We start from the raw sequence: 22,497 nt of genomic DNA, 5'->3' as shown, positions 1-22,497 counted from the left end.
GTCCTTTTGGCTTACGACGTTAAAAAGATAACAGTGCAATTTCCTATCAGGCCAAAAGTGAATAAGGTGTCTAGTGCTGTAATGTGTGGTACGCTGAGGTCAACTAAGATGTAAATTTTAAAAATAAAATTAATGATGTGGAAAAAGTTTAACACAAGGTTCCGGATTGGGATTCCTCCATCGTCTTCATCACCCTTTACCGTTAATTCTGGATTGGGATTCCGGCCTAGGGCGGTGGCTCCATCAAATTCTGCCACTAGCCAGAATTTGTATCTAAACCCACACCAGCAATTTTACTCTTATGAATTAAATTTATAAATCAATTGGACCAAAAATCACAAACAAAGATGCAAAATCAAAGGGCAAAAAATTAAAACAGAACCCTCCTTCAATAAAATCAAGCATCAATACTGAAACACTGATTAATGTTGAGGTGGAACACTGAAACACCCATCTCCATTAATGTCTATTCTCTCGATCATCACAGTCAACTCCTTCAGTGTGATTCCCAATCGCTAATCTTTGTTGAGGTGGAAGGTGCGAATGGTGGATTCTTCTAGATCTGGAGAAGAGGGACCGACTACCGGCGAAGGAGGAGGAGGCAAGGGAACGATGACAAGCGAAGGGGGAGGAGGCGAGTGGGCAGAGAGGAGATCTGGTGCTCATGAGCTTCCAGGTGGGCAAGAACATACTGGATCCACCCCGCTTCTCTAGTTTCTCATCATATCAAACGATGAAAGTTTTGCAATTACATTTCCGGGCAAAGTAAGCATGGCTAAGCTCTTCCTCCTCCAATTTGGGAACTAACCAAACAGATAATTTTTAGGGTTCTTGGTTTCGTCGAATTAGGGTTCTTGGTTTCGTCGAATTAGGGTTCAGTTTTGCTATGTCATAATTTTTTAAGTTAAATAAAAATTCCACCTTATCAAATAATACACATCAGCATAAATACATCAGCACCAATTAACGCCGTTTGAGAACACTTAATGGTTAGAGTAAAATTGGCTCATTTTTACAAAAAAATATGATCCAGTTAAGACAATTACAAAAATGAGGACCTAACTGAGATTATCATACAAAAATGAGGACCGGATTTAAACCAATCTTTATTATTTACATCAAAATCAAAGTGAAAATGCCGGTTCATTCAAAATTTTCCCACAAATAAAGTAAACTAATTTGTACATTTTTTATTTAAATAATATATGCACTTAATGTAAAAATAATGTATGAGATGAGCAATTTTAAATCAGATTAACATTAAAAATAATTTTATAATTTGTTTTTTTAAATTTGATATTTAAAAGTTATTTAAAAAGAAAAAAATAGATCTCTCATCATTAGCAAAACACTCTTCAACATGTATGTTATTTTTTTTATTAATCATTTAAAACATATTTATAAAAATCCTTTACATAAGTTAAATACATTGTTTTTAATTTGATATAAAATTCCCCACTTAGAAAAAGGATTATATTTTGTGTGACGTGCATTGAAAGTTAAATATATACAATACCTTTCATAAATGAATAAATAAATAAAGGAAACTATAGGGTTTTAAAGAACTTAAATTTTGTGGTACATCCAAATGGCACATATAATGTAAGACTGTTAGATGGGGTTGGTAAGGTGAAAAAGTAAAAATGAAATTGAGCAACAACTCTATTCCATTTCTCCAACGCTAAGAAACCTAGCCTGAAAGATATGATATTTCTCTTTGTCATTAAGAAATATGCAAAAATATTATTATATATGTCAATTAAATACCTAATTAAAATGAAATTGAATAATAAATAAATAAATAATTTAATCACAACATGTGTGATGTGGCAAGCAAATGTGAAATGAAAAGAAGATAACAGTTAAATTGAATTGAAGGGTGTTAAGCATAGCAGAGCCCAGGAAGAAGAATAAGAGAGAGTGGGAGGGACGAGGGTTTCACGTATTGGCCTTCAATCACGGGATTCCACGTGGGCTCTTCCTATTCGTGGACCCCACACTGATGCTGACGTGGCGGAGGTGTGTGCGCGAAAACTCAAAACTCAAGAGATAGACTTCATAATATATTAGCAATTAGCAATGGAAAGAGGAAGAGAGAGAAACGCGATTTGTTGATGCAACACGGTGCGAGTGGCCGTCCGAAAGATTTCCAAAATAAATTTTCATTTTTTTTTGTAATTTTTTTAATATTTCTGTTTTGAAGAAACTTAGTAACTGGCATTTATTTTTCTTTCTCCTCCCAAACAACACTACTCATATTTTGTTCATCTTTGGTTACCTCCCCCTGCTTTCTAGGGCTGCGAACAACCCAAACATTTTCTGAAAAGTTAGAAAAAATAGATTGATCCAAGGGAGTTAAAAAAAAAATTAAAAAAAAAAATTAGGAAAAGGAAAGGAGGAGAAGAACTGAATTCACAAATCTGAAAGCAGAACCTGGGAATCGCAATCTGGTAGATCTTGCTGCCATTTTTGATCGGCAGGGAGGGAGCGCATTTGCTGCTGCTGGAATCGCAGATTGTTTGGTTTGGGTGATTGGTTTGAATGGTGTTTTGTTTTTTCCCTTTTCGGAGGGAAATAGGTAGTTGGTGGATCTGCTGAATGGTCATCGGATGATAGAGGTGTTTATATGTTTCAAGGATCGAAAGGTAAACGATGAAATGGGTAACATTGCTTAAGGACTTCAAAGAGAAGGTTGGCCTCACTCAATCGCCATCCTCTGCTGCTCCTTCTGCTTCTCCTCCCTCCTCTTCTTCTTCCCGCGACAACAATGTCTTTTCAGCTTCGCAATCCTCTTCTTCGTCCCCTACCAGGTCCTTATATTCATATATAAATAAATATAGATATATATTTTTTTTTCTTTTTTTTTTTTTTTAATTTTCTCTTTTGGGTTTATGCTGCTCTTAGTTATGTGGTGAAGTTTGAGCAATGAAAAATTGTTGTTCGAGTTGGATGATTTGAGTGTTGCATTGGCTTTGATTTGCTCGTGAACAGAGATTAAAAGATACAATAGAAGGTAGAGAGAGGCGGTTGTAGTTTGTGTCTTTCAACTGTGGAAGGATGGAATAGATTATGGTTAACGCGCAGCTTAGAGTTAGGTGCAGTTATAAGATCCCACTGCTTTCTGTTTGCTGCTATTTTTTCTTTTTGAAGTACTGTTTATGTGAGATGTCGATGCTAAGTAAGTTGTAAGGAGCTAAGGATTGTTCTGAGGTCAGTTTTCGGTATATGAAAGGGACAGTGCTGGGCAGGAAAAAGCTTGGTTCTTGAAGTATGGTGCTCAAAATTGTGTGTTTTCCGTATCTTGCCAATTTCCTTGTAGAATTTGCAGTGGGTTTACATGTGATAATTGTATTTATGTTGCACATGGATTGCCGTTTTTTATGATAAGTCTTAACTTGTCCGCATGGTTACTAAATCTATTTCCCTTTGTGGGAGCTGCAACTAGCTCCATTTTGTTGACTTTTTTTTACTACTAACGTTCCAGTTTTGTACTGGTGAATGTGGTTTATTTGTTAGTTATTGGAGCTTAACTGCTTGATACGTCATTTCAGCATCATGGGTACCTTAATTACGAAATGGGATTTTGAATTTTTGGGTGTGTTTGCTTTTCGGCTCATTTCGCCATTTGCGGCTGCCAAAACATTCATGTTTATTGATTGCAAGACTGAAGACTAGCTAATTGCTTAAAATGATGAAAACATGTCAGTTCTTAGTTTCACACATTCATTGAGGATTTTAGTTGATGCATGATATTGTTGCCGCATTGCAGCATTGACATATTTCAGTACATTTCCTGCATTAGATTATATCATGATTTGGTGAATTAGAGTATTAGTTGTACTGTATATTAAAATACCTTTATTTAATGCACCAAATTTCCAATTCTGTGTTTCATGATTGGTTAGAATGATTTTCATGAATTGTTTTTTATTATGACACACTCTCATTAAGATGTTAGACTCTGTTTTGACCTTTGATATCTTTAAATCAGGGACAAACATGAACTGGAATTGGACTTCAAGAGATTCTGGGAAGAGTTTCGATCGTCCAGCTCTGAGAAGGTTTTTGTCATTGCTTATTTTATTCGACAGTCTCATGCAAATTTTGCATGTTGTAGTTGATGATGATAAATCAGGAGTTGACTCTGCTTTCACATTTCCTTGCAGGAAAAAGAAGCGGCCTTGAATTTCAGCATAGATGTCTTTTGTAGATTAGTGAAGCAGCATGCTAATGTAGCTCAGTTAATTACAATGTAATGAAATTTTTCCTTAGCTTTATTGCACTGCTACCCATAACGTAATCTATATGAGCATCATCGTTTTGATTAGGTGGTAGTAGGAATTGTTTTGTCCTCAAGTAATATAGTTATTGGATTTGTAGAATGATGAGCCTAAAACTACTTTGCATTGTCAGTTAGAAGTTGCAACATTCTTTTGCATGTATTTGCTTTGGTTGTTTATGGTGCAGTAGCGCTATTCGTGCTTAGCTATTTATTATGATCTAGTGCTTTGGATGAATAGTCATTGATGAGGGCGAAAAGAGTGATAGTGTAACTTAAGTGGGCTTGAAGTGGAATTGTTCTGGGTGATCAAGTGAACTTTAAATATCTAGTTGATTGCACCTTGTGGTTCAGACAACTACAAGCTATTTTAAAACTATGGATGTTGTTTTTCAGTTGAAAGTGAAAACTTGTCTCATTCTGTTACAAACCAGCAAATTAGGAATAAGAAAGAGATGAAATATTTTATATATTGCAGGGTTAAAAGAAAGATGAATAGAAGGGCAATCTCTCCTCTAAGGGTTTCCCCTTCACAAAGAGCTAATGCTCTATTTACAAATGATACAAACAAGCATTAATCCTTTCTCCTTAAATCCTCCTATTTTTTTAACTCATTAGCCCCTTAACTAACTAATCAATGTGCTAACTGTTTTAACAAATTGCCCTTTCTCACAGTCTTAACAACTTCTGCCATGAATATATGTTTGGATACCAGAACTTGGGAGTTGGTTTATATCTTACCATTTTCATTCTGAAGATTTTGAAAAATATAGATTGCATCTTCTTGGTTAGATATACATGCTATTCTTAAAAATGTTAAAATGTATTATTCATCTTGGTGATTGGAGTTTATTAACTGTCTTTTGTAATGTTGGTGGTAAACAGGTTAGTTGAAACCCATATATTCTCATTTGTTGTGGGAAGAGCATTTGTGACAGATATAGAGAAGTTAAAAATCAGCAGTAAAACAAGATCTTTGAGTGCTGTTCAAGTTTTAAAGTTTTTCTCAGAAGTCACAAAGGTTTCTCTTAGTCAATTCTATGTCTTTTTTTCATATTTTTTTATTTGTTTTTTATATTTACAGAGATTCTTTTCCATGCAGGATGGAATCAGTCCTGGGGCAAATTTATTAACTTCAGTGGAAATCCTTGTCTCTGGGGTATGCTTTTGGGAAAGTTTTTTTGCTGAGTCAGTTTTTATTAGGAGATATAGAATACATGTTAATTTGTTTACAGAAAAATATGTAATTGTGTTTCCGTCAGTTATTTGCTTGGATGGAAATATTTGTGTAATTAATACAGGTAATTGTGTTAGGATTGTTGCTTAGTGTGGTAATCTGGTGGTTGGTGTTACTGCGACCCATTGTGTTTGTGTAACCATATATACCTAAGTTTTCTTGAGCTTTAAGCAGAAGTTTTTATGTATATGCTTTTTTTGTAGCCCATTGACAAGCAATCTCTACTTGACTCTGGAATATTTTGCTGTCTCATTCAAGCTCTGAATGCCCTTCTTGATCCTGATGCAACCATTCAAAGGTCAAATAGTGCTATTGATCATGAAGAAAACCTCATGTTACAAAATGATTATGATGGTGAAGTTGGGAAAAACCGCCGGCTTGAGGTTCTGTTCTTTGTGTGATCTACTTGCCTTGAATATGCAATTTTTTTTAACAGATGATTGTAGGCAAACCATATATTTTTAAAGAGTTCACCTTATTTAGTCTAGTTGTGGTTTTCTAAACTCTATATTTCCTTAGCCTGAGAGCGCATAAATCATAAAAAATAACTTGGTGATAAGTAACTAGTTGGGATATTGTAAAATCACTTTTGTGTATTTTCTTAGTTTGCATTTTAAACTATTTTTCTTATGCAGGTGGAAGGAAGTGTAGTGCATATCATGAAAGCTCTAGCAAGCCATCCATCAGCGGCGCAGAGTTTGATAGAGGATGAATCACTTCAGCTGCTTTTTCAAATGGTTGCCAAGGGATCTCTGATTGTTTTCTCTCGTTATAAGGAAGGACTTGTTCCATTGCACAGCATACAACTTCATCGACATGCCATGCAGGTAAACTGTGGCACATTCGTCTGCAGTCAAATTAGTATTGGAATTGATGAAAATATTTCATATGATGAATAGTTTGAACTGATACTGTTATTCTGATGGTTGAATATTGAATACTTATGTTTTTGCAATTTTAGATACTTAGTCTTCTTTTGGTAAATGACTATGGAAGCACGGCTAAGTACATCCGCAAGCATCATTTGGTATGTCATCTATCATCCAAAACTAAACACTTTTTATGTCAAAGAAGTTGTCTCAGAACTGATATTATTTCTTGTTTATATATTATTACCATGCAATTTTTGCTCATTTTTATAACTTTGATGGCATCTGTCATTGTTCAACAACATCTGTGGGGTAGTTTGCAATGATACATCATTATGTTATGTTTCCAAGTGTAGAAGCTTAAATTATTTATTATTACCATTATCATTGTTGCTGTTGTAATTTTGCTTTTAGTAATTGAAGGGGAGGGTTGGTGATAGTTTTAAGATTTCTTGTGACAAAAGGATCTCCTTTTGGTCTCTTGCAATCTCATGTAAAATGAGGAGCAAACTGGTTTGCTATGCTATCAGATGTTCTACTCTTTATTTAATATTATCTCACATGATCCTTTGTACTAATTAGATAATTGCAAAATATGTTTCGGGTTTGAGAAAAATGTGTTTTGTAGTAGAAATTCAGATTTGTTATCAACTGCAAAAAATCTGTAAGGTCATGTCAGGCTCTTCCTTGCAAAGCTTACGGGATGGACGAGCAAACAAAAATTATAGACATGAGGCAGGGGTGATAACAATTTAGCATGGGGGAGAAATTATGAACAAATTTAAGTAGTTGGATTTATAGTAACAGTCAACACTGTTCTTGAATGGTTGATTTGGTTTCTTGACTATTGATTATTCATAGAAAATGGGCAAGGGCATCAGCTACTTACATTGACTTAGTTCTGCATTTGCTGTGAAATATGTAACTGACCAGGTTAGAACTTGTAGAAACATATCTTCAGCATTAAAGTGCCTAATACTAGGTATTTCTACACAAATCTATCAATCTTAACATAATAACCATAAGTCAAAACATTAATACTTGATTTTTCTTCGTTCAAACAAAATATGGTTCTGAAAGTTATCATATAGTTCATGAAATTGTTGTAATTGAACCAATAATTCTAGTGTGCTCAAGTCACATCTTAGTAATCTAAATAAAATTATTAAAAAATCATGTCTGAATGTTTTAAATTTTAAAGTTTGTGTCCCCTGACTCTGTTGGATGATGCTTTAACTCACTTATCAATTATGAAGTTAGTGCATGTGGCTTTGGTGCGGTTTCATTTTTGTAGAATATTGCATTAATGTTGATCCGTATTGTTCATAGGATTCATTATATGTTTGTGAAATTAATCCTGTGATTATTTTTCCTCCATGCAGATAAAAGTTCTTTTATTGGCTGTGAAAGATTTTGATCCTGATTGTGGAGATGCTGCATATACAGTAGGCATTGTTGATTTGTTACTCAAGTGTGTAGAGTTGTCGTATAGAGCTGGTAATTTTTAATTTTATCATAAGAGTAGTGGATAATGTTCTTATACGCATAACATTATCATTGGCTAAAATGTGGTTAAATATACTTTTTTTACAGTTATTTTTTAAAGCATGCCAATGTTGTGTAGTTCTGATTTGGTATATGGGTTCTGCAGAGGCTGCTAATGTAAGACTTCGAGAGGATATACATAATGCCCATGGATATCAATTCCTAGTTCAATTTGCACTAACTCTGTCCAACATGACAAAGAATCAGGGATTTCAATCTGGTCATTCAGATACATTTGATGAGCAAAATATTGCTTCAGATGGATCCCAAAATAGCAGAGAACAAAATTCCAATGAACAAGAACAGTCTTCCAGTCAATATCTTTCGCCCACATTGTCTAGGTTGCTAGATGTCCTTGTTAGTCTAGCTCAAACCGGACCAAATGAGTCTCCACGTGCTTATGTAGGCAAGGGTTCTAAATCTACTCAGAACAGGGGTGGTGGTCACACCAAAAGTCGTACCTCATCTTCTGATTGGCTTGGTGATGAACTTTGGGAGAAGGAAAATGATAAAATTAAAGACCTTGAAGCAGTACAGATGTTACAGGATATTCTCCTCAAAGCTAACAGCTGGAAGTTGCAGGCTGAAGTATTAAATAGACTTTTTAAATTATTTTCAGGCCACATAGAGAACTATAGCTTGTGCCAGCAATTACGAACTGTTCCACTTTTAATCCTAAATATGGCCGGTTTTCCTTCTCATTTGCAAGAGATAATCTTGAAAATTCTGGAGTATGCTGTGACTGTAGTGAATTGTGTTCCCGAGCAAGAGCTACTTTCACTTTGCTGTTTGTTGCAGCAACCAATAACCTCAGAGCTGAAGCAGACAATTCTTTCTTTCTTTGTAAAACTCTTGTCTTTTGACCAACAATACAAGAAAGTTTTGCGAGAAGTTGGTGTTTTGGAAGTTATGCTAGATGATCTGAAGCAACACAGGATTTTGGCTCCTGATCAGCAGGCTGTTAACTCAAGTCAGTTGGAGAGGAAAAATAGCTCAAACAATTTCCAGAAACATATGGACAATAAGGATGGTATTATTACCTCACCCAAGCTTATGGAATCTGGTTCTGGCAAGTTTCCTATTTTTGATGTAGAGGATACAATTGCTATTGCCTGGGACTGTATGGTGTCTTTATTGAAGAAAGCAGAGGCTAATCAAGCTTCATTCCGCTCATCTGGTGGTGTGACTGTGATATTACCTTTTCTGGTGTCTGAGGTACATCGTTCAGGGGTCCTTAGGATATTGTCATGTCTTATAATTGAAGATACCTCTCAGGTTTGTTCATGTTCTCTAAAATAAATTCTATTCTCTATATTTGGAGTGGACTTGTGCAGTTATTGGCTCATAATAAGTGTTGCTAATCACAAAAAAGTAATTCTTGAATGTTTGCGGATGCATCCTGCCTACAAAATTACTTAGGTGTTGTTTCACTTTAAATCATCATGATGACTCTGATTGTAACTTTTGCCAGGCTCATCCTGATGAATTAGGCACGTTGATTGAAATTTTGAAAAGTGGAATGGTTAACAGTGCTTCAGGATCCCAATACCGGCTTTCCCTTGATGCAAAGTGTGACACTATGGGAGCACTATGGCGGATCTTGGGAGTTAATAATTCTGCTCAGAAGGTTTTTGGTGATGCCACTGGTTTTTCCCTTTTACTCACAACTCTACATGGGTTCCAAAGCGATGGAGGGGACTCAGATCAATCTTCATTGAATGTTTACATTAAGGTGTTTACGTATTTGTTGCGTGTTGTAACTGCTGGAGTATCTGACAATGCTGTCAATAGAATGAAGTTGCACACAATTATATCATCACAAACTTTCTTTGATCTTCTTAGTGAGTCTGGCTTATTGTGCGTGGAGCATGAAAAACAAGTCATCCAGTTGATGTTGGAACTTGCCCTTGAAATTGTTATTCCTCCTTTCTTAGCATCAGAGGGTTTAACTAAATCAAATGCAATTGAGAATGAGTCATCTCATAATCTTTTATTGACTCCATCAGGCCCAATTAATCCTGAAAGAGAGCGGGTTTACAATGCTAGTGCTGTTAAAGTTCTGATTCGTTCATTATTGCTGCTTACTCCTATGGTGCAGTTAAAACTCTTAGACCTGATTGAAAAGTTGGCCCGTGCTGGTCCCTTTAATCAGGAAAGCCTCACGTCTGCAGGTGTGTACTATATTGCTTGTTGTTATTTGTTATTCTTTAATGCTCTCTTGATTTTTTTATGTTATATTTAGGCTGTGTGGAACTTTTGCTGGACACAATCCAACCTTTTCTTTCGGGTTCATCTTCTTTACTCACTTATGCATTGAAAATTGTGGAAGTCCTTGGTTCTTACAGGTATGGAGAATATTCTTACTGCCGTTTTTCTGTAATTATGTCGTTTTAATCTACTACTGTACTTATATTTGAATAAAAATATGTTTCTGTTGATTAGGCTATCTGCATCTGAACTTCGTATGCTCATTAGATATGTTCTGCAAATGAGGATGAAAAATTCAGGTCATATAATTGTTGAAATGATGGAGAAGTTAATTCTTATGGAAGACACGGCCTCAGAAAATATTTCTCTGGCACCATTTGTGGAGATGGATATGAGCAAGATTGGGCATGCTGCCATTCATGTTTCCTTGGGTGAAAGATCATGGCCTCCAGCTGCTGGTTATTCATTTGTTTGTTGGTTCCAGTTTCGTAATTTTTTAAAATCACAATCAAAAGACACTGACGTTTCAAAATTTGCATCTTCCAAGAAGCGCTCTGGTTCAAGTGGATTGCATGAGCGACATATCTTAAGGATTTTTTCTGTTGGTGCTACTAACAATGATACTGCAACCTATGCAGAATTATATCTCCAGGAGGATGGTGTTCTTACCCTCGCTACCAGCAACTCTTCTTTCTTATCATTTTCTGGTTTGGAACTTGAAGAGGGAAGGTGGCATCACCTTGCAGTCATTCACAGCAAACCCAATGCTCTTGCTGGGCTGTTTCAAGCTAGTTTTGCATATGTTTATCTGAATGGAAAGTTAAGACACACTGGGAAATTAGGATATTCACCATGCCCACCTGGTAAACAATTGCAGGTTACTATTGGGACATCAGTTGGAAATGCTAGAGTCAGTGACTTGACATGGAAACTGCGCTCTTGCTATCTTTTTGAGGAAGTGCTTACCCCAGGCTGTATATGTTTTATGTACATACTTGGTAGAGGATACAGGGGACTATTCCAGGACACAGATCTTCTACAATTTGTACCTAACCAGGCCTGTGGTGGTGGTAGTATGGCCATATTAGATTCTTTAGATGCTGATTTGACTTTGGCTGCTAATGGTCAGAGAATGGATTCTACAAGCAAGCAGGGAGACTTAAAAGCAGATGGAAGTGGAATTGTCTGGGATTTGGAGAGACTTGGAAACCTTTCTTTACAGCTTTCTGGAAAGAAACTTATTTTTGCATTTGATGGAACTACCACGGAATTCATTCGTTCATCGGGTAGCTTTTCAATGCTTAATCTGGTAGATCCCATGTCTGCTGCTGCTTCTCCAATTGGAGGTGTGTATCTAAATTTAGAAAAGTTAGAAATTATGTTTCTTTCTCTTATTTGATTTTTATGTTTCTTTCTCTTGTTTGATTTGTTTATACAATTTCAGTTTTATTTTAATTTTGGAGATTGCAGGTATTCCACGTTTTGGACGTCTTGGTGGAGATATTTATATCTGTAAGCAAGGTGTGATCGGAGAGACAATCAGCCCTATTGGTGGGATGGAACTTGTTCTTGCTCTTGTTGAAGCAGCAGAAACTAGGGATATGCTGCATATGGCTCTAACTCTCCTTGCATGTGCACTTCATCAAAATCCTCAGAATCTTAAGGACATGCAAACTTATAGGGGCTACCATCTACTTGCCCTTTTTCTGCGTCGTAAAATGACATTATTTGACATGCAATCTCTTGATATCTTCTTTCAGATTGCTGCATGTGAAGCTTCTTTTTCTGAACCAAAAAAGTTGGAGACTATTCAGACTATTCTGTCTCCTGCTTCATCTCCGCTGGAAACTGGTCTTGAGGATAATTTTTTGTCAAAGTTTCCAGATGAGAATTCTTCAGTTGGATCTCCTGGGGACATGGATGATTTTTCTGCACCAAAAGATTCATTTAGTCACATTTCAGAGCTGGAAAATACTGATGTTGCTGCTGAAACTTCAAATTGCATTGTCTTGTCAAATGCTGACATGGTTGAACATGTTTTATTGGATTGGACATTGTGGGTAACTGCTTCAATTTCAATCCAAATTGCATTACTTGGATTTCTTGAAAATTTAGTGTCCATGCATTGGTACAGAAATCACAATCTTACAATTTTGCGGCGAATTAACCTTGTTCAGCATTTACTAGTGACATTGCAAAGGGGTGATGTTGAAGTTCCTGTCCTTGAAAAATTGGTCGTACTGCTTGGGGTCATTTTGGAGGATGGCTTTCTATCTTCTGAGCTTGAAAATGTGGTTAGATTTGTGATTATGACGTTTGATCCCCCAGGGTTGGTTCCACAGCGTCCAATTATGAGAGAATCAATGGGTAAACATGTAATTGTCAGAAATATGTTACTAGAAATGTTTATTGATCTACAAGTCACTATTAGATCAGAAGAGTTGCTTGAGCTGTGGCATAAACTTGTTTCCTCTAAGTTAATTACGTATTTTCTTGATGAAGCAGTTCATCCCACTAGTATGAGATGGGTCATGACTCTACTTGGTGTGTGTCTTACTTCCTCTCCAACATTTGCAATTAAATTTCGCACAGGTGGAGGTTATCAAGGTTTAGTTCGGGTGCTTCCCAGTTTCTATGATTCCCCAGATATCTACTATATTCTATTTTGTTTGATATTTGGCAAGCCAGTTTACCCAAGGTTACCAGAGGTCCGAATGCTGGACTTTCATGCCCTTATGCCAAATGATGGAAGTTTAACAGAACTGAAGTTTGTAGAGTTGTTGGATTCTGTAATTGCCATGGCAAAAACAACTTTTGATAGAGTAAGCATGCAAGCAATGCTTGCCCACCAAACTGGTAATCTTTCCCAGGTTGGTGCAAGCCTTGTGGCTGAACTTGTAGATGGAAATTCAGACATGGCTGGTGAGCTTCAGGGGGAAGCTCTGATGCACAAGACATATGCTGCTCGCCTTATGGGTGGAGAGGCATCAGCCCCTGCAGCTGCAACTGCCGTTCTAAGATTTATGGTTGATCTGGCTAAAATGTGTCCCCCCTTTACCGCTGTTTGTAGACGTGCAGAATTTCTTGAAAACTGCATAGATCTATATTTTTCTTGTGTGAGGTTTGTTATGAGATGACCTCTGTATCCTTATTTCCATGGCATTTATTTGTATCCTCTTTAATCATATGTTGATTACTTAATCTGATGATCATCTTAATTGAATTGAGTCATTGTTATTGAACTAAACCTTTTTGCTTTTGCAGGGCTGCACATGCTGTTAAAATGGCCAAAGAACTCTCGGCAGTGACAGAAGAGAAAACCTTAAATGATTGTGATGATACATGCAGTTCCCAAAATACATTTTCTAGCTTGCCTCTGGATCAGGACCAGTCTATCAAAACCTCCATCAGTGTTGGAAGTTTTCCTCAAGGACAGGTAAGTTCAAGTTCTGATGATATGACTGCACCACCAAACTCTATGCCTGGTGAGAAATCACCGAATAATATTACTGTCTCTGAGCTGGAGCCAAATAAATCTGTCCGTGAAGACATACAAACTGTTCAGAGCTTGGATGGTGACAATGCTGATCAAGGCTCTGTTGCTTCCAGTTCCCATGAATTCAGCTTTCACAGCATCAAAGGAAATTTGGATACACTCCAACCACCAGATTCCCAGAGTTCGGTCTCCTTTGCTGCGCTGGACTCTCCTGTATTTTCGGAAAAGTCCAGTTCAAAAGTTCCCCATACGCCTGCTTCAGCACCAGTTGTTGCATTGGCATCTTGGCTGGGAAGTGGAAGCCATAATGAAGCTAAGTCTCCCTTGACAGCCACTCCTTCTTTTGACTCGGCCATGTCTGCTACAGAGTTTGATTTATCTCCAAATCAAAAGTCTAGTTCTCAAGGGATGTCTTCTGTGAATGCTCACTTTGTTATTACCTCAAAGCTGCTTTTGGACACAGATGATTCTGGATATGGCGGGGGTCCATGTTCTGCTGGGGCTACTGCTGTGTTGGATTTCATTGCAGAAGTGCTTTCTGATTTTGGGACGGAACAGATCAAAGCATCACAGCTCATAGAAAGCATCCTGGAAAGTGTTCATCTACATGTTGATGGTGAGTCTGTGTTAGTTTTCCAAGGTCTATGCCTTAGTAGGTTTATGAACTTCCTTGAAAGGAGACTGTTACGTGATGATGAAGAAGATGAGAAAAAATTGGATAAGATTCGCTGGTCTTCAAATTTGGATGCTTTGTGCTCGATGATTGTGGACCGGGTATACATGGGTGCTTTCCCTCAGCCTTCAACAGTACTGAAAACTCTTGAGTTCTTATTATCAATGCTGCAATTGGCAAACAAAGATGGTAGAATTGAAGAAGCTGCTCCTAGTGGAAAGAGGCTCTTATCAATATCAAGAGGAAGTAAGCAATTAGAGGCTTATATCCATTCAATTCTTAAGAACACTAATAGAATGATATTATATTGCTTTCTCCCATCATTCTTAGTCAATATAGGGGAAGATGATCTTCTTCTGCGATTGGGTTTGCTTAATGAACCAAAAAAGAGAGTGTCCTCTACTTCCTCTCAAGATGAATCAGGAATTGACATTAGTACTGTCTTACAATTATTGGTTGCTCATAGAAGAATTATATTCTGTCCCAGCAACATTGATCCAGATCTTAATTGCTGTCTATGTGTGAATCTGATATCCCTTCTTCGTGATAGAAGACAAATTGTACAAAATATTTCCATTGATGTGTTCAAGTATCTTCTGGTACATAGGAGAGCTGCGTTAGAAGACTTGCTTGTTTCTAGACCTAATCAAGGGCAGCAACTTGATGTGCTCCATGGTGGTTTTGATAAATTATTGACTAGAAGTTTATCTGAGTTTTTTGAGTGGTATCAAAATATTGAACTAGTTGTAAATAAGGTATTGGAGCAGTGTGCTGGAATTATGTGGGTGCAGTATATTGCAGGATCAGCAAAGTTTCCAGGAGTGAGAATCAAAGGCATGGAAGGACGTCGTAAGAAAGAAATGGCAAGGAAGTCTCGAGAAGCTGCGAAATTGGATTTAAGGCACTGGGAGCAGGTAAATGAGAGAAGATATGCACTGGATTTAGTTCGTGATGCAATGTCCACTGAGTTGAGAGTTGTTAGGCAAGATAAGTATGGATGGATTCTACATGCAGAGAGTGAGTGGCAATGCCATCTACAGCAACTTGTGCATGAACGTGGGATTTTCCCATTAAGTAAATCCTTTTTCACAGGAGAGCCAGAATGGCAGCTTTGTCCTATTGAAGGTCCATATCGAATGAGGAAAAAACTTGAATGCTGCAAACTGAAAATTGATACCATACAGAATATTCTTGAGGGACAGTTTGAGTTAGAGAAAGCAGAATTTTCTAGAGGAAAAATTGAAAATGGTTCTGATGCATCAGACTCAAAACCTTATTTTCAACTTTTGACTGATGATAGCAAGCAGAATGGTTCTGACAGTGAGCAGTTTGATGAACCTTTCTTTGATAAGTTGGATAGTGTCAAAGATGGTGTTTATGATAAGAATGAGTGGAATGATGACAAGGCAAGCAGCATGAATGAAGCAAGCCTCCATTCTGCACTTGAGCATGGTGCTAAGTCTAGTGCAATATCTATCCCAATAGAAGGAAGCACACACGGAAGATCTGAGATGGGTTCTCCAAGGCAATCCTCTTCAATGAGAATTGATGATGTTAAGATTGTCGATGATAAATCTGATAAAGAACTGCACGACAATGGTGAATACTTGATCAGACCTTTTCTGGAACCATTTGAGAAAATCCGATTTAAATACAACTGTGAACGGGTTATGGGTCTTGACAAACATGATGGCATTTTCCTGATAGGTGAATTCTGTTTGTATGTGATTGAAAACTTTTATATTGATGATTCTGGTTGCTTTTGTGAGAAGGAATGTGAAGATGAGCTCTCAGTTATTGATCAGGCTTTGGGTGTCAAGAAAGATTTTACTGGCAGTGTGGATTTCCAATCCAAATCAACTTTGTCATGGAACACACCAGTTAAATCATTGGTTGGGGGAAGAGCATGGGCGTATAGTGGTGGTGCATGGGGTAAGGAGAAATTACATACCAGTGGAAACTTACCTCATCCTTGGCGCATGTGGAAGTTTGACAGTGTTCATGAGATTTTGAAACGTGATTACCAACTTCGTCCTGTTGCTATTGAAATATTTAGTATGGATGGATGTAACGATCTCTTGGTTTTCCACAAAAAAGAGAGAGAAGAAGTTTTTAAAAATCTAGTTGCCTTAAATCTTCCTCGGAATAGCATGTAAGAATTATGTCCTTGGCTTTAATAATTTGCTTGGTATTGGATTTTTTTGTAGTTATATGTTTTTCATAACGTATTAGCAATTGCAAGTAGCGTATCTTTGGAAATTTAGTTTTTTTTTTTTTTGTTTTTTTTGTTTTTTTTTATCGTAGTTTTTATGCTACAATATTGATGAGTTGTGGCATAAGAAAAACCAAGGATTTAAAATATGTACCTTCATTCTGGTGCTTTTCTTTTAAGTTGTCTAATACTCTCTGTCATAATTATTAAGACATTGTTTTGAAATTTCCTGATCCCCTTTTTATAAGACCCTTCTAGAATTGTGCATTGCATTATTTATTTTTTGACCAAAATACCCTTGGTTATTTTAGTTAATAAATAATAAATATTATGATTTGTTTCTTTCTCAAAGATTTGAGAATTGAAAATTTCAGTTTTAAAACATCAAACTCCACTACTATTACTATCTCTATCTACATAGATTAATTTTTTAAGGGTAGTTTGGAAAAATATCGTAATTAAAGATAAATTTATTGTTATTAAATTAGCCAACTTTCTTAACAAGTGTGGAGAATGCCTTATATCTAGAGACGGGAGGAGTATTGAACCATATATTTTAGCTTTGCCTTTGTTTTCTAATTTGGTCCTCATAGTACATTTTTAGGTGTGTGGGTGCATGTCTTAACCTGTTTCATGTTTTTTAATGTAATTGGTCTGCTTTATATATCAGGTTGGACACAACTATTTCAGGATCATCAAAACAAGAAAGCAACGAGGGTGGCCGTCTTTTCAAGATAATGGCAAAATCATTTTCTAAAAGGTGGCAAAATGGTGAAATAAGTAATTTTCAGTACCTCATGCACCTAAACACCTTGGCAGGACGTGGATATAGTGATCTTACCCAATATCCAGTTTTTCCATGGGTACTTGCGGATTATGAAAGTGAAAATCTTGATTTGTCCAATCCGAAAACATTTCGCAGGCTTGATAAACCAATGGGTTGCCAGACACCTGAAGGTGAAGACGAGTTCAGAAAAAGGTTGGTCTCTTTCAATGTTCTACGATTTTGTCGTATGTGCAATTTTTCTGTGATTATATATTTTGTATTGTAGTCATCCATTGCCTGGGGATTTTTGCTAAATATTTTATGGGATTTCAAGAGTACGCAGACAAATTTATAACATTCAAAAAGAACTAGAAACATCGGGCTTATGCTAGAACTATAATACCAGGAAGGATATGCAAGACATTATTTGTATTTGCAAGAAATTTGTTTATAGTTGATAGAGATACCCTAAAGTAAGATATTATAATAATAATTAAATTGTACAAAATAATTGTGACCATGGAACATGATCACAGAGGTCAGTTTTTTCTCCTTCTGATGCCCATTAGCTTCATCACTGTCTTTTAGATACGAGAGCTGGGATGATCCGGAGGTCCCAAAGTTTCACTATGGATCTCATTATTCTAGTGCTGGAATTGTCCTATTCTATCTTCTCCGCTTGCCACCATTTAGTACAGAGAATCAAAAACTTCAGGGTGGTCAGTTTGACCATGCTGATCGCCTTTTTAATAGCATAAGGGACACTTGGCTAAGTGCTGCTGGAAAGGGAAACACATCTGATGTGAAGGAATTAATTCCAGAATTTTTCTACATGCCTGAGTTCTTGGAGAATCGGTTCAATCTTGACTTGGGAGAGAAACAGTCTGGCGAGAAGGTTATCCTATTGTGATTATATACTTTGCTATTTCTAAATTCTCCCAGAATAAAAAATGCAAGTGAACTGACTAGTAAATTTAATTATTATGGTGTTTTTTCAGGTTGGGGATGTTATCCTACCTCCGTGGGCCAAAGGTAGCACTCGAGAGTTCATCAGTAAGCATAGGGAAGCTCTTGAATCTGATTATGTCTCAGAAAATTTGCATCACTGGATGGACCTCATTTTTGGATATAAGCAAAGAGGGAAGGTGGGTGTCTTGTCTTGTTTTGCCGTATATATACTTGTCCCTCTATGACTAATGTTTGTTCTTATAATTTTTAAATTGTGTTATTGCATTGTTAAAGGCTTAGTTCTAGAATCTAATGTCAGTTTCTTTAATTGTTCACATGTATTAAATTTCAGAGTTTAAGAGAAGTTTCTGTGTGGTGAAAATGAATTCACTGCTCAAGTGTTAGAGTTACAATAGCTTTATATATTACTAAGGATATAGTCAATAGCTCCTAAAAGCTGTTATCAAACTCAGTCTAGGTTAGTTAGAGAAGTCAGCTGTGAACGACCTTCTAAACTATCTGACTACTACTGTACAAGAAAAGTAATAAATGACAGTAAAACTATACTCCAATGACACGCATTCATGCATATGGAAGAGTGTGATCTGATTGTTGTAGGGCATGCCCATTATGGACTCCCGAAAGATGTCTTATATTTTGTTTCATTATGAAATGTATGGGAAAACAATGCTTTTATTTCTAGCACTTCACTACTTCCTGTATAATTCCAAGTCGTATTTGCCTCCATTCTGTTGACTGTCTTAATGTGCTATATTAAATGGAGTTACCTTAATTAGTGGCATTTATTTTGTGCAATATTATGCATTTACACTTGATTTGATAACAAGGATTTTATTGTGATCACCAATGTTTTTATTACTTTTTAATAGATTACAATCCTTTCTCCCTAAACTTTTGGAAATTTCATTGTGCCTTTTGACGTAGATTTATAATGGTTAAACTGAGACCTGACATCTCTTGATGATTGGGTCAATAAAAATGTTCTCAACAAAGGTGTTATAAAGACATACTCCTTCATTTTATCTTTTTTTCATAACATAATTTGTTGATACTATGGCAGGCTGCCGAGGAATCAGTTAATGTGTTCTATCATTATACATATGAAGGAAGTGTAGACATAGACTCTGTTACAGATCCCGCTATGAAAGCATCCATTTTAGCTCAAATTAATCATTTTGGGCAGACCCCTAAACAATTGTTCCTCAAGCCCCATGTGAAAAGACGAACTGACAGAAAGCTTCCTCCCCATCCCCTTAAACATTCCAGTCATCTTGCTGCACATGAGATTCGCAAAAGCTCTTCCCCTATCACCCAAATCGTCACTCTTCATGATAAAATTCTCATAGCTGGAACTAATAATCTGCTTAAACCAAGAACATATACCAAATATGTTGCTTGGGGTTTTCCTGATCGTAGCTTGAGATTTATGAGCTATGAACAAGATAAGCTTCTTTCAACACATGAAAATTTACATGGAGGTAATCAAATTCAGTGTGTTAGTGCTAGTCATGATGGTCAAATTCTGGTTACTGGTGCTGATGACGGACTGGTTAATGTATGGAGAGTGAGCAAGTTTGGGGCCCGTGCACTTCGACGCTTGAAGTTGGAGAAGGCACTTTGTGGTCACACAGCCAAAATTACATGCCTCCAAGTTAGCCAGCCTTACATGCTTATTGTGAGCGGGTCAGATGATTGCACAGTTATAATATGGGATCTCAGCTCCATGTCATTTGTACGACAGCTCCCAGAATTTCCAGCACCAGTTTCAGCAATATTTGTGAATGACTTGACTGGAGAGATTGTCACAGCAGCTGGTATTCTTCTGGCTGTTTGGAGCATAAATGGGGATTGCCTCGCACTGATAAAAACTTCACAACTGCCATCTGATTCTATTCTCTCTGTGACAAGCAGTACATTTTCTGATTGGTTGGACACAAAGTGGTATGCTACAGGTCATCAGAGTGGAGCTGTCAAGGTGTGGCAGATGGTTCACTGCTCCAACCCAGATAGCTCCCTTAGCAAATCAGGTTTTGGTGGGGCGGGAGTGTTAAATCTTGGTGGAAAAGAACCGGAATACAAGTTGATTTTGCGCAAAGTACTAAAGTTCCATAAGCATCCTGTTACAGCCCTCCACCTTACGACTGACCTAAAACAGTTACTTAGCGGGGATTCAGGTGGTCATTTGCTTTCCTGGACGTTGCCTGAAGAGAGTCTACGAGGTTCATTAAATCGGGGGTGAAACTGGTAAATGGTGGTTCATTCTGCCGACTTCAGCTTTTGGCCAGCCTTTAATTGTTGAATCCTAATGTTGGCTTCTTAGTGGATCTCAAATGTGGAAAGATGGATTCGTGTTCATAATTTGAGAGAATTGCAAAAGAATGCTGTCCAGATTGAAAGAGAGCTAACAAGGTTGTAAAAGGAAAAGATAAGAACACAGGGTATAGAGAGCTAGAACATAATTCATTTAAGAGTACAATGTACTTGGTGGGTGATGCATCTGTGAAGAAAGATGGATTGCAAGTGGAAGAGGAGAAAGCAAATGTTGCCCGCGGTCTTGTATTTTGGATGACTGGCGGAGAATATTTTTGATTTTGCCAGAGAGGTCTACGCTTTTTTCTTTTATGTAAATATGTGATTGTAGTGTGTAATTAAGTTGTATAGTAAATGGCTAGTCGAGAAATGAATTGTGATTGCAATTATAGGCCCAATTTGAGGGTATGATTGTGGGTTGAGTGCAATCCTTTCTCAGGAATTCTTTTTCCATGATATCATTGGGGATTTCTTTTATTGAGCCCCTGAAAGAAAACGAGGAAACTAAGGTCATTGCCTTTCATTTGTACATTTTTTTTTTTCTGAATATTCCTCCCATTTAATTATTTGCTTCTTGACTCACTTTTCACCTTTGCAGCTGCATAGTTTGTAATCTAATGCTTTCGTAATCATAATTTCCAGAGCTACTTTCTCAATTGCTGCTCTGCTCTCAATCATGTTAATATGCATTGGACACACTGATACAGTAAAATAATACAGTAAATGTAAACAAAATTATATATTTTCATCTCACAACATTGGGTAGATACAACTATTACTTATCTTATCAGTACAACTTCTTGTACGAGCATAAAAAATATAATCAGGGATTGTCTGATTTGCCAAAACTTGAACACGTTAAATATATATATCTTTTTTGTTTCATGTTTGATTTAAGAAAATATCACGTACATTAGTTTGTTTGATGCTGATATTTCAATCACTACTTTGTAACTTGACTGGGTATGGGTGACTAATTTATCCATTCAACATCTATTGTTGGCTGTTGGTTCCTGCATCTCAACTTAAAATTATTTTCCGAAATAAAACTGGGTGAGTGATTTCCAAAAAGAAAAATTCTATAATTGTTTTAGTGTGTTCCAAAAAATAAAATTCGTAATGATTGGTTGCAGGAAGAAGCAGTCTCTATTTGTTTATAGATTAGACTGTCAGGAATCACTTTTGATATGGACGGAAATGTTCACTCCTACACATGTTCTAACCGGAGAAGTAAGCCGTCCTATGTCTTCAATTTTGTGCTCATGGAATTTCGATAATTCATGAAAGTAGAAAAAAAGACTAACATTAAAGAAAGGAAAACAGTAGATTTAATTGAACATACTTACACTTTGTAATGGATGAAAATTATTAAAGGACAAAAGACACCAGTACATTGCATTCATCGATAAGAGAGAAAAAAGAAGAGTGGGCATCAAAATAACAAATTCCAAATTGCACCATGTCTAGGAGACGAAATACTATATAGATGGATAGTGGACAAAAACAAGAAGTAATACTGAAATTAAATTCCTAATTTCTTTCTCTTTCAAACTTTATGTTCATTGATGATTTCATAACTCTATATACAACTACACTGAGAGGTAGCTAAGATTCCATTATACAAAATCATATAATAATAACATGGTTTAATTATTTCAGCAGTTCTTTTTTTGAAGTCACAGGTTTTGTTTTTTTTTTTTTTTTTTTTTTTTTTTATCAATTGGGTTCTTATTTATCAGAAATTGAATCAATTAGATTTTTGTTGTTAATATAGTAATCATGACTAGGAAGAGTGTCATATGTCAATTTCTGTTTTTTTTAAATATAGTTTTTATATTTTAAAAAATAAATAAATTTTCACATGTCGAAATGATATTGTATCTTGTGACAATGATAGTGTAGTGTAGTAGTAGTGTCACGTGTTATTTAACTC

The 22,497-nt window shown here is 36.4% G+C and overlaps 1 protein-coding gene across 1 annotated transcript; it reads left to right on the top strand.

The window, feature by feature from the left end:
* Positions 1-1,924: 1,924 nt before the first annotated feature.
* On the top strand, positions 1,925-21,111 carry LOC106771805 (protein SPIRRIG). Its single transcript, XM_014657792.2, has 19 exons — positions 1,925-2,810; positions 3,992-4,061; positions 4,167-4,252; positions 5,165-5,300; positions 5,382-5,438; positions 5,720-5,899; positions 6,152-6,343; positions 6,478-6,543; positions 7,768-7,882; positions 8,037-9,205; positions 9,402-10,101; positions 10,173-10,275; positions 10,373-11,484; positions 11,609-13,259; positions 13,403-16,459; positions 17,190-17,498; positions 17,874-18,180; positions 18,284-18,430; positions 19,315-21,111. The coding sequence occupies exons 1-19, from the start codon at positions 2,653-2,655 to the stop codon at positions 20,491-20,493; spliced, it is 10,794 nt and encodes a 3,597-aa protein (XP_014513278.1). The 5' UTR covers positions 1,925-2,652; the 3' UTR covers positions 20,494-21,111.
* The last annotated feature ends 1,386 nt before the right edge of the window (positions 21,112-22,497 follow it).

This window comes from Vigna radiata, chromosome 8 (genome assembly GCF_000741045.1).
Source record: "Vigna radiata var. radiata cultivar VC1973A chromosome 8, Vradiata_ver6, whole genome shotgun sequence".
Classification (NCBI taxonomy): Eukaryota; Viridiplantae; Streptophyta; class Magnoliopsida; order Fabales; family Fabaceae; genus Vigna; species Vigna radiata.
Note: the sequence above shows the minus strand (reverse complement) of the source record. Positions and strands in the feature narration are given on the sequence as shown.

Bases quoted from the DNA above. Each gene is read 5' to 3' on its own strand.
- LOC106771805 (XM_014657792.2), top strand. From the start codon at position 2,653: ATGAAATGGGTAACATTGCTTAAGGACTTCAAAGAGAAGGTTGGCCTC. The intron at 5,439-5,719 runs GTATGCTTTTGG...CTTTTTTTGTAG, and splicing joins TGGAAATCCTTGTCTCTGGG to CCCATTGACAAGCAATCTCT. The intron at 17,499-17,873 runs GTTGGTCTCTTT...ACTGTCTTTTAG, and splicing joins GAAGACGAGTTCAGAAAAAG to ATACGAGAGCTGGGATGATC.